The sequence below is a fragment of the Leucopleurus acutus genome (genome assembly GCF_964270905.1).
Source record: "Leucopleurus acutus genome assembly, chromosome: 2".
In the NCBI taxonomy this organism is placed as follows: Eukaryota; Metazoa; Chordata; class Mammalia; order Artiodactyla; family Delphinidae; genus Leucopleurus; species Leucopleurus acutus.
The window spans coordinates 104955126-104967234 of NC_139143.1; the positions used below are offsets into that span (position 1 = coordinate 104955126).

General features: G+C 38.1%; 1 protein-coding gene across 2 annotated transcripts in view; it reads right to left on the minus strand.

Moving 5' to 3' along the window:
- The window catches only part of CDC14A (cell division cycle 14A), a gene marked incomplete at its 3' end in the record, with an annotated part of 163420 nt that overhangs the window by 57575 nt on the left and 93736 nt on the right, over positions 1 to 12109 (minus strand). For both annotated transcript variants that reach the window (XM_082832927.1, XM_082832928.1), the window contains exon 8: positions 3193 to 3280. In XM_082832927.1, coding sequence (XP_082689053.1) covers positions 3193 to 3280 — 88 coding nt within the window. The remainder of the gene's footprint in view (positions 1 to 3192; positions 3281 to 12109) is intronic.

A 12109-nucleotide genomic window follows, 5' to 3' on the forward strand; every position in this document is an offset into this window, starting at 1 on the left:
CTACTGCTATATTATTCATTTATCAAGTCACACTTGTTTCATCAAAAAGGGGTTAGGGCTCCTCTTGTCCCCCCTGTCAAAACAATGTGAACAAAGATGGCTGAAAGGAACTCCTAGTTGGTCTCTGTTGACAACACACACTTAAGACTGCTATAATGCATTCTGCCAGACCCCAAGGTTTTAGTGCTTCCTTTTGCTACATCCTAGCAACAGCTATTTCAGTGCTAACTCCTTAAAAAATCTACCTTTTTCTACTAACAGACACCTAAAATGACTTTCAGCCACCTCAGAAAATACAGGGGTTTCTCAACTAAAAAAAAAAAAAAATGTCTTAAGTTCAAAAAGAATTTACAGAGTTAAACCACTTTACAAAAAAAAATGACACTTCTAGTGAATATCAGATCTTAAAATGGAGATTCCAGTAAAATATCAATATTTTACCAACAACAGCCTTAAATGAAATTATTCTAGACATAAAAACTGGCAAGTATTAGGTAAGCAGCACTTTCACACCTTTTTTTCTCAATGTGAGAGGGCACAGTATATGCATAGAAAAAAAAGATATAGAGAGAACGATATCTGAACAGTGGTTATTTCTAGATTATATAATTACAGGTGACTTTTTATCTAGATTGCTTACAGTTCTGTAGTGAACATGTTCTTTCTCTGTAGTAAAATTAAAAAGGACACAGAATTTGGAATCAAAGAGACCTGTGTTTGAATCCACACACTGCCACTTTCTGGCTATGTCAACCTGGGCAAGTTAGGTTACCAAGTCTCCATCTTCTCTTCCACAAAATAACTACCATCTGTTCCAGGGGGTGTTTCTGCTTATTAAATAGATGAGGTGTGCACAAAAGGCTTATCAGCACCACTCCCAGCATATAAGCAAATGGTGGATAATTATTTCCCTATATTGTAATATAGGACCAAAAATAATTTTTTTAAGACTTTTGACAAGTAACAATTGACACACAAAATATGTCCTTTTATCTTGTGATTCTACTTCCAAGAATTTAGAAAAGAAACCAGGGCTGCAAAACAGATGTATGGACATGTATACCAACCACTGTAGTTTTTAAAAAGTGAAAAATTGAACAACTTAGATCCCACTCAAAAATTAAGTGATTGATTAGTAAAATTATGGCATAGTCATTGAATGCAGTCATGGAAAATTATAACGAAGATCTACATTTATTGCCATGGAAAGGAGTATGTGATATATTAAGTGAAAAAAAAGCTGCTATAAGACAGTAATCATGTTATGACTCCATGCTAGTTAAAAAAAAAGGAATATTTTTGTAAGTCTGTGTGTGTGTGTGTATATATTCTTTAAGAGAGAAAAAAATATGTGCAAATAAAAAATACAGAGAAGCAGATGGAAAGAAAATTAAAATCCCCAATAATCCCATCACCAACTAGTAAACCTAGAAAACGTGGGTAGAATTATAGGTCACTTTAATGCTGTTTTTATGAGTTCATCTGCATTTTCTTTTTTTAAAAAAAATCATGCATTACCTCTATAAAAATATTTTAAATGAGTTTTTTAAATTACACCTCTCATCTTCTCTTTAAGAAAATTTCATTTAAAAAGTGAATCCTATATGGCAAATTTCTTTCAGTTTCACCAAATGAACACCCAACAACAAAGCCACTACTGAAACCATACACCTACTAAGGTTTTCTGGGTCTGAGTCAGATCATTTTGCACAGAAGGCTAAAGGGAGGTTTAATCAATCCTGTCTTGAAAGACCAACGGTGGAAAGCAGTTTCCTCAGGCACTTAACAAGTTATTCCTAACAAGCCAACATAACAGGTTATTCAGTCAATGTCTGTAGCGAACCGGATTCATGAGCAAATGTGTGAATGAGAAGATCTAATTATGGCTTCAGTACAGAGACATCCTATTTGTTAGGGTAACTCTGTAGACCTGGATTACCCATCCCCAGAGCGGATGATTCAATCCCCATGGTTTAAGCAGAGTTCCCTGTGAGATATGTCATAGGTATAAAATGATAAGCACATGTGTGGAAACTCAAAAAAAATTATCAAATCTAAATGCATGAATAACCATATACAATGACACTAGATTTCAGAATAAATACTTATGATGATGATGATGATGGTTATGAAAGAATAATAAACTTATAAATCTAGACTAAGGGTTTCAAATTATGTTCCTCCAAGGACTAGTGCTCCAGCTCTAAGACTAGAGAGGGAGCAAAAAGGAGCTATTATGTTCATGGGTGATATTTTTTTAATTTTATGTACTTCTCCCATCAACTATTCTTAAACCTTTGGTACCTATCATTACTTGTCTTCTGGGAATCTGAGGTTAAAAAAAATAATTAAGTAAAAAATATATGTTAATGGGAAAACACACATAGCCTATCATGTTTCATTCAAGAGGCTTATTTTTTTGTCATGCTTTTTTTTTCCTGAATATGTATGCCCCTGGCTCTACACATACTGCAAGTAAGTAATTTAATTATTGTCAGCTAGAAAATTGTTCCTAGTTGCCATGATGGAACTAAACAGATCAGTGTAGTGGCAATGCTTAGGAGCCCCGCTCTTGGCTGGAGTATCACCAGTTCTGCATATTACTTTGTGAACTTGGGCAAATTTCCTACTCATATGCCTCGGTTTCCTCCTCTGTGAAACAGAGGTAATAGTTCCTACACCTCATAGAGTTGTGTGTGCACTAAATGAGATGATGCTGTGATTAGCTAGTAACTAGCACTTAATAAATGACACCTATCGTCACCATCATCGTCATTATTCAACATGGTGTTACCAAAGAATACCTTGAGGTATAATAGCACGCCACCACCACCAAATAAATCTGAGAACCACTGATAGAATTCAGCAATCTGCTTACTGTTTTGACCAGTTGGTTTCTCAGATTCTTCTTTAATAATTGGGTCAAGGTAAAGTGAACACCCTATTTATGGCAACCTAAAAATTTGATAGTCTTAAAACAGTGATTATAGTTCCACTTACTAAACTCTAACATTTAACACACTAATTACTGTTCAATTAGTAATTTAACAATTGAAATACTGTTCAATTTTTTTAATTAATAAATATTCTTTGGAGAATATTACCAATAGAAAGGATTATCTGAGGATATTAAGAACTCAAAGAAGATGAATTGAAATAAATTTTTGGAGGGTAAAGTAAATAAAAACCTACCATTTTCAATTTTGCTTTTTGGATGTGGTCCACTAAATGCTAAAAATTTTCCTGGAACAATCCAGTTGAAGTCACCATTTTCAACTCGCTGGGAGAATTTTGTGAGAAAAGAGAAGAAAAATATTTTATAATTCTTATACAATTTAGGAAACCCTTACAAATATAACCGTTTTTCACTCTATTAGTACTAGACTAGTTGGACATACATGAAGACAAAATAATATAGCTTAAAATAAAAACATGCATCTGATTCTCAAAATGGTTATGAATTCAATCCACTTCAAAAAATTTTTATCTAGACCATAAGAAAAGTTTAGAAAACTTTACTTAAAGTGGAGGTAATTTGCTGAAAATAATTTTGTCTCTTGGCCACTCTGCAATGGAATGAAATGAAAACAAACATTGCTTGCCCCAGCAAGAAATAATGGGAAATAAGAGAAGACAGAAAATATAAGCACTTTCCATGAACATGGTAAACATACTTTAAACAATGAAAAAATCTATAAATATCAGGGTCATGATGAACACACCTCCATTTTTTGTTTGTTTTTACAGGTTTCTATCTGTTGTCGATGCTGATTTTTAGACGGGGAAACAGAAGACAGGAGTGAGGAATAGAGGCTCATCAAACCCTCAGGGTGTACCACAAACTGGAGACTGCCACAGTCTCCTGCAGGAGCTGCAAACCAAACAGCTACAAGGGTCAGGCAAGAGACATAAATAAAGGCAAATGCTCCTCAGCTCTGGCCAACTGACCACAGGAAAACTTGACTGAATATAGCTGATCTTCCAACTGGATGTTCATGTAAAATCTCTATATTTGAAATGTTGACTGTTTTAAATTGTTTTTTAATACTAGGAAAGCAAATAAAACACATCTGTGGGCTGACTGTGATCACCAGCTGTCAGCCTCTGGTCCACACACTCCAGGATCCTCAGAGAAGGCCTGAAGACCAGGCAAGGGGCCAAGCATCCTCCCACCGCTCCATTACCTCCTTCATTTCCTTCCCTTCCTGGTGTGCCTCTGAACCCAGGGAACACTGGGGCAGGGCTGAGGGGACCCAAACTTTGCAGGCTACTGGGACACAGCTGTGCAATGCATCACAAAATATATGTAGCTCTTCTTCCCCTAAGCATTCTTTCACCCACCCCCAACACCAGTCCTACTCCCATCCTCCACCACCAGGCACAGCTTTTAGTCTCCAAGTCTCCACCCTCTATAGCACTGCATAGATACCTCCCCAGGCAGGGAAGGAAGGCAGTTCTCTTTGCTGGGCCAAGGTTATCCACAGAAAAGGCTCTCTGCTCCACTACATGGCACAGACCTCAATGGTAGGAATCTGTGTCAATATGGAGTCTGCACTCTGCTGTAAGAGCTCAGAAGTATTTGTTAAAATAAATTGGAGTAATCCTACCAAGGAAACCTGGAGCCTCTACTTCAATTACTTATACTACCCATTAGATTTGATTTCCACAAAAATCATAACTTGGCTGTATAATTTTCATGTTTAAAATGCAGATGTTTCTTCCCAGTTATAAAAAGTTACAAATGAAACTTGACATGACACCTTGTAAATGTCTGAATTGCATTAATCTAATCATAATAAACATAAAATCTCCATAATGCCCTAAATAAAATCTTAGAGATGCCGAGTGTTATGATTACACATGCCAAATTAAATCTCAAGCATAGCTATCTATTTAGAACAATTTGGATAAAGAATTTAACATCCATCTCAAGTAATACTTAAGCTTAAAACATTATTTAAAAATTCAAAAGTAAGGGTATGCTCTAAGCATCAAAAGGCTAAAACCAATTATTTATGAACAGTAGAAGAAAACAGGTTTCTATGTTCACTATTCCTGTATCCTTGACCACGAAGTTGGCCTAGATAAATATATACATTGTGCTATGTCTGTTTATTTGGATTATAGACATCCATTTGATTAAACAGTAACCTTTTATAATCAATCATATGGAGAGAAGCAATGAACTCACTCACAGAACCAAAAGAATATGTTTGCAAATCTGCCTACCCAAAAAGATAAACATTAGATAATATTGGGCTATATTCAGTAACCTGGATAAGGTTGACGGAGTAAACAAAAAGATTTATGTCTTAGATCCAAATCTGAAAAAAAATGAATAAGAAAGTTACAGCTTTTAACTGAATAATATAACATAACCTTACTGGTAAGCTTCCAAAATTAGTATCTGTGCCTTCTTTCACAGTGGATTATACAAATGTCAATATTTATCAATACTAAAATATTTAAGATAACACAAGCTGGTTTTTCTAATTAAATGTGTTTGTGCACAAGTGCGAGTGCACACACACACACACACATCCAAGAAACCTAGATCAGATAGGAACTTAAGGTACTTTCCAACATTACCACATTTTATAAACAAATGTCTAGGCAAAGATGAGGTGAGAGAATAATTTTACCTCTTCCAATCCAAAGCCTACAACCTACCAAGTACTATGTAGAGAAACTGCAGATGTTCTTCACTACAAGAAAACCCCAAAATGAAAATGTGAATTCTTGAAACTGATACATTTAGTTGTTAATATTCATGTTACTATAAGATCCTTCAGCTTACATATAAGACTCACCAGATTTCTTTGGAATAGCTAACTCTCCTGGTGCATTTAAAATAAAATTTGAAAAAATAAAAAGAAATCAAAGTGTCTTACAAAGTAAAAATAAACTGTATTAAAACTGAAAAAAAATTAAAAATTAAATAAAATCTAATTTGACTTGAAAACATGAATTTTTATAACTTCTAAGAAATAAATCTGTGCCAGTAAGGCATGCCTCTGTTCTAATGGTCACAGAGATATTTTTCAGTTAAAACACTGAAAAACATTTGGCCTTTTTACCAAATGTTAAACAGACTGTAAGAGAGAAAAGACAGACCTTCAGGTTGACAATTATTGGATTGGTTCCCGTTATCAACAGATGTGTTTTCTAAGACAACATGGATAAACAGTTTTGAAGCACAATTCAACATTCATTAAAACATTTGCTGAGCTTTTATTATATATCAAGGACTATAACTTGGTGTCACACATAAAATAATAAAAAGCATTCCCTCTGTGCCCTTAAGGAGTCTGAAAACAAGTAACAAAAAACGTTAATAATAATAGCAGCTAACAGATATACCACGGACTCTCTGCTAGGCACTACTCTATGACATGCAACTCATTCCATCTTTAGGGCAACCCTGTGAGGTAGGTGTTATTACCATCTCCATTTTACCCATTGCGATAGACTGAATGTTTGTGTCCCCCACAAAATTCATATGTTGAAACCGAATCCCCAACGTGATGGTATTAGGAAGTGGGCCCTTTGGGAGGTGATTAGGTCATGAAGATGGACCCCTTATGAATGGGATTAGTGACCTTATAAAAGAAACCCCCAGAGAGCTCCCTCTATGAGGACACAGGGAGGACATGGAAGAATTTGGCCATCTACGAACCAGGAAGAGGGCCATCTCCAGACAACAGTTCTGCTGGTGCCTTGACCTTGGACTTCCCAGCCTCCAGAACTGTGAGAAATAAATGTCTGTTGTTTAAGCCACACAGTCTATGATATTTTGTTATATCAGCCTGAACTAAGATACCCATTAAAGAAAAAGTTGCATTAAACTTTGATAAATGTTATAATACAAGTACATAAGAGGTTTAATGGTGGCACAAAGATTATTTTAAAAATAAAGACAGAACTACAGAGTCTTTTTTATTCATTAAAAAGCACCTTTTTTATATTTCCTTACTTCTGAAACAATAAAATAGCGTTGATAGTATAGTTGTATTACGTAAACAGCAAATATGCTGTCAAATTTGGTACTTTATGAGCTTAAATCAAAGTAAATATTTGAGGTATTTGGTTTAAATTAAGTTCCCTTGCCATTGGGCTTTAAATAATAGTCAAACTCTAGATTATTACTTAGGATTTACTTTTGAGAGAAACAGTGTGGTAGAGGGAAAGAGGAGCCCCAGGTGGACGACTGCTTCACCTCTAAACATAGAAAATATTTGGCGGCCTGCTTTCGCAGCCCCACCCCGCGAACGCCGTGCTAATGCAACCACAGGGAGCAAGAATCCAGTGCACGTGTGCAGGTACCTTTCCAGTGCTCAAGACACGAAGATTTGAGGCCAGCAGCACATACATGGTTGTTGAAATTTGGAAACAGTCCCCTCACTCATGGAGAATGTATTCAACCAGAAATCACATGGCCCTAGAGACCAGCACATTTCAGGTGGGCAAGGGAAGAGAAAGGACTTGCAGGGGATCCTGAGACACATGGCCAGAGATGGAAGAAGGAGAAAAGTAAGAGACAGACCTTTTTTTTTTTTTTTTTTTTTCGCGGTACGCAGGCCTCTCACTGTTGTGGCCTCTCCCGTTGCGGAGCACAGGCTCTGGACACACAGGCTCAGTGGCCATGGCTCACGGGCCCAGCCGCTCCGCGGCATGTGGGATCTTCCCAGATTGGGGCACGAACCCATGTCCCCTGCATAGGCAGGCGGACTCTCAACCACTGTGCCACCAGGGAAACCCGAGACAGAACTTTTGAGGTTAGGTAAAGAAAGTGAGTTTCTAGAATTAGAGAGCGGCCACAGAGTAAATCAAGTAGGAAGAAGACCAAGCACAACAATTCGGTTTGGCTAAGTCTTGCCATTAATCAAGAACAGTTTCCGTTGAGTCACGAGAGTCAAGGCCAGACCATCACTTTGACTGACTGCGTGAAAACAGAGTCAAGATTGCTCTCTTAAGAAGTGGAGGTAAAAGATGGGACAGAGAACAAACAATAATTAAAGAGTAAGGGAAAAACATGGGAAATTTCTTAGACCTCAAAACATTTTATAGATTTAACCAACATAATCTCTGAACCAGCAATGGGTGCACTATATTAGAAGATGTGGAAACACTGGGTCCAGGAAGGATTGAATCTTGCTTCCTTAAACTTGTGGCCTTTGAGGGGTATAATCAACACTACAGGATAGCTCCAGGGAAATGCTTCTAATAGTTCTTTGAACAGTCAAATCACCGTGGGATGCACAGCTCCCCAGTTCCTCCAGGTGTGAGGACATGCCCATATCCCTGCATTCTGGAGCTTGCCTGATCCCAGTCTTATGGCAGGAATTCACAATTACGGTGGCAGAAATTCACATTTTTCCAGTTCTGTAATTCATGAACAAGTCGAGGGCAAATCAAGCAGAATCCAGGTTACATTCTAAATTGCTGTACAAATTCTAATCCAAAGCAAAGCCTTGAAACATCATCCCCTAGATGTTCAATTATTCCTGCTGTTGACCTGAGGTGACACACTGAGAGATAAGAGGCCTAACAAACCTTATTAGTTCTCAATGTGTATGCAAAAGGACAATCTTGGGAGTCTACACCACTTTATCACTTGACAATTTACTTATTAACTGCAATGAAGGATGACATAGTCAACCTGGAGACAGTCTCTCCAGGTTTAGTAATATTAAACTAAACTGGCCTTACACGCAAGCCCTGGTTGAAGATTACAATATCTAGCGATCTGTGCTGCAAATAACTGGTTGGAAAAAAAACAACAACAACTCACTCTTGCTGCATAGATTGGCTGGTAATGAAAAAACAGAAACAGCATTTCAGGAAGTTGTCTACCATAGTCAATACATTTTCCCCCTGGAGTGTTACTACAAAATCAGAATGGATTCTTAATTAATATGTCTTGGTCATTTTCCATTGAAAAGTAGTTACTTTTAACAGATTATATAAAATATCTTGAAATGTGCTATACTCCTTTTTTTTTAGAACTTATTGACTCATTTATTCATTAGTTCTTTCATTCTACCAACATTTAATGACTGCCCACTACAAGTATACTGTGCCAGTGGGTTACTTATTGACACAAAGATGAGAGAGACACATTCTTTTTTTTTTTTTATGTTTTCCACAGGGGCTGTACCAATTTACATTCACACCAACAGTGCACTAAGGTTCCCTTTTCTCTGCATCCTTGCCAACATTTGTTATTTGTGTTCTTTTTTTTTTTACATCTTTATTAGAGTATAATTGCTTCACAATGGTGTGTTAGTTTCTGCTTTGTAACAAAATGAATCAGTTATACATGTATATATATCCCCATATCTCTTCCCTCTTGCGTCTCCCTCCCTCCCACCCTCCCTATCCCACCCCTCCAGGCGGTCACAAAGCACCAAGCTGATCTCCCTGTGCTATGTGGCTGCTTCCCACTAGCTATCTACCTTACATTTGGTAGTGTATATATGTCCAGAGAGACATATTCTTGACTTCAAGTACCCAGAGTACAGGGAAGACACAGGTGTGTAAACAGAGCACCACACACGCTGTGTGAGAAGAGCTCCCATCGAGCTAAAAATGCCTTAGACATGTAAATACATGAATTCGGTGGGCAGAGGAGGAAGGACCACAGGGAAGAGGAGGAGGAAACGAGCATGTCTGAAGGCACAACAGCATGAAGATGCACTGCTGCATGGACTTGGGTATGAGGAGGGAAGGGAAAAGGACGAAAATGGGGAAGATGGCAAAGCCCATGTCCAGAAGGGCTTTTTGCACTGCATTCAGGAGTTGGCATTTCCTCCACACTTTCAGTCAGGATGGAGCCCATGAAAGACTTAAAGTAGGGGAGTGATGTAATCAGACTTACTTAATTTCTAAAACAGAGACTCTGAGAGTTATGTGGAGACTTGATGGAAGCGGCCCAGGGGCCAAGAAAGACCCAGTCCCAAGCATCCAGAATTGACCAACACTTTCTCACAAACAGTTCCCAGATGGGCTACATTGCAATGTGGCCAAGATAATGTGAAATCACCTTCTAGAACAGCAATGCTCTTTTCCCAAAAGAGCATCCCTTAGTGATAATAGGAATAATGATGGATTATGAATTGCTGAATTTCTCACTGATTCTCACTATGACATTCAGCCTGTCATAGATCAGTGAGAAATTCTGTGTAGACAATTAATCTGATAAACATGAAGATGGAAGTATAACATATGAGAAGGGTCAAACATGATAACATCTGCAGAATGAGGCACAAGGATATATGAAATCTACGACAGCAGGTGATAAGAAGAAGGGCTCTAACCCCACCCATGAAGAGACAAAATTACAGGAGGCCTTCCAAAAAAAAAATATTAGCCTAGTAAATATACTGAGCAAACAGGAAGGACTTAATAAACATCTGTTCAATAAATTAACTGAAAAGTTACCAAATTGAGGCCGTAAAGAGTGTGATACATCTTCTTGGCTCACAACAGATAGAATGGGCATCATCAGAAAATCTACAAACAATAAATGCTGGAGAGGGTGTGGAGAAAAGGGAACCCTCCTGCACTGTTGGTGGGAATGTAAATTGGTACAGCCACTATGGAGAACAGTATGGAGGTTCCTTAAAAAACTACAAATAGAATTACCATATGATCCAGCAATCCCACTACTGGGCATATACCCAGAGAAAACCATAACTCAAAAAGACACATGCACCCCAATGTTCATTGCAGCACTGTTTGCAATAGCCAGGTCATGGAAGCAACCTCAATGCCCATTGACAGATGAATGGATAAAGAAGATGTGGTATATATATACAATGGAATATTACTCAGCCATAAAAAGGAACGAAACTAGGCCATTTGTAGAGATGTGGATGAATCTAGAGACTGTCATACAGAGTGAAGTAAGTCAGAAAGAGAAAAACAAATACCATGTATTAACACATATATGTGGAACCTAGAAAAATGGTACAGATGAACCAGTTTGCAGGGCAGAAATTGAGACACAGATGTAGAGAACAAACGTATGGACACCAAGGCGGGGAAGCGGCAGGGGGTTGGGGGTGATGGTGGGATGAACCAGGCGATTGGAATTGACATGTATACACTGATGTGTATAAAATGGATGACTAATAAGAACCTGCTGTATAAAAAAATAAATAAAATAAAATAGAAAAAATATATATTTTAAAGGGTAGAAATACAACATTCACTTGAAATATTTTTTGTACTTAAGTGACAGATAATAAACCTTTTAAAAATGAAAAAAAAAAGGGCTTCCCTGGTGGCACAGTGGTTAAGAATCCGCCTGCCAGTGCAGGGGACAGAGGTTCGAGCCCTGGTCCGGGAAGGTCCCACATGCCACGGAGCAACTAAGCCCGTGTGCCACAACTACTGAGCCTGCGCTCTGGAGCCCGTGCTCCGCACCAAGAGAAGCCACTGCAATGAAGAGTAGCCCCTGCTCGCCGCAACTAGAGAAAGCCTGCCTGCAGCAACAAAGACCCAACGCAGTCAAAAATAAATTTAAAAATGAAAAAAAAAAAGAAAAACAAACGTTGACCTGTACACCGTTATTTCTGTAGAACAGAGCTTCCCAACTGGTGTAACAGAATGGAGTTTCCTGGGCAGGTGCTGGGGCAGCCAGAGTTCCCCAGCCAGCTGCCGTAAGCTGTGAGCTATGATCACACAGTGCTGATCAAATACTGTCACATTTTCCACGTGTGCCGTGACGGGAGAAACGAGAGGAAGTCTTGTGCTGTGACTCCACTCTCAAATAGGCAGGAACCAATTTGTCTGTCACCAGGCCTACAGAAGCCAAGCCCAGCTCTAACCACTTCCATCAAGTAACCCATGGTGAAGAAGTGTCCCAGGTTTGCCGGCATGTAAAAGCATAGGGGCAAGTCAGTAATAACTTGATATTCTGGGAAAATATCCTCATATTGACAAAATTATTCCATAGAAAGCATTTTTTTCTCAAAATAAAGGAATGATTTATGGAGGAAAAAAATAATGGCGGATATGAAATAGCTCAAAGAAAGAAGTCAAAGTAATTTCTTAGCGTTGGAAGTAGGTTTTACGTGAACTTTAAGCTCCAGATGATTCCCAAAAG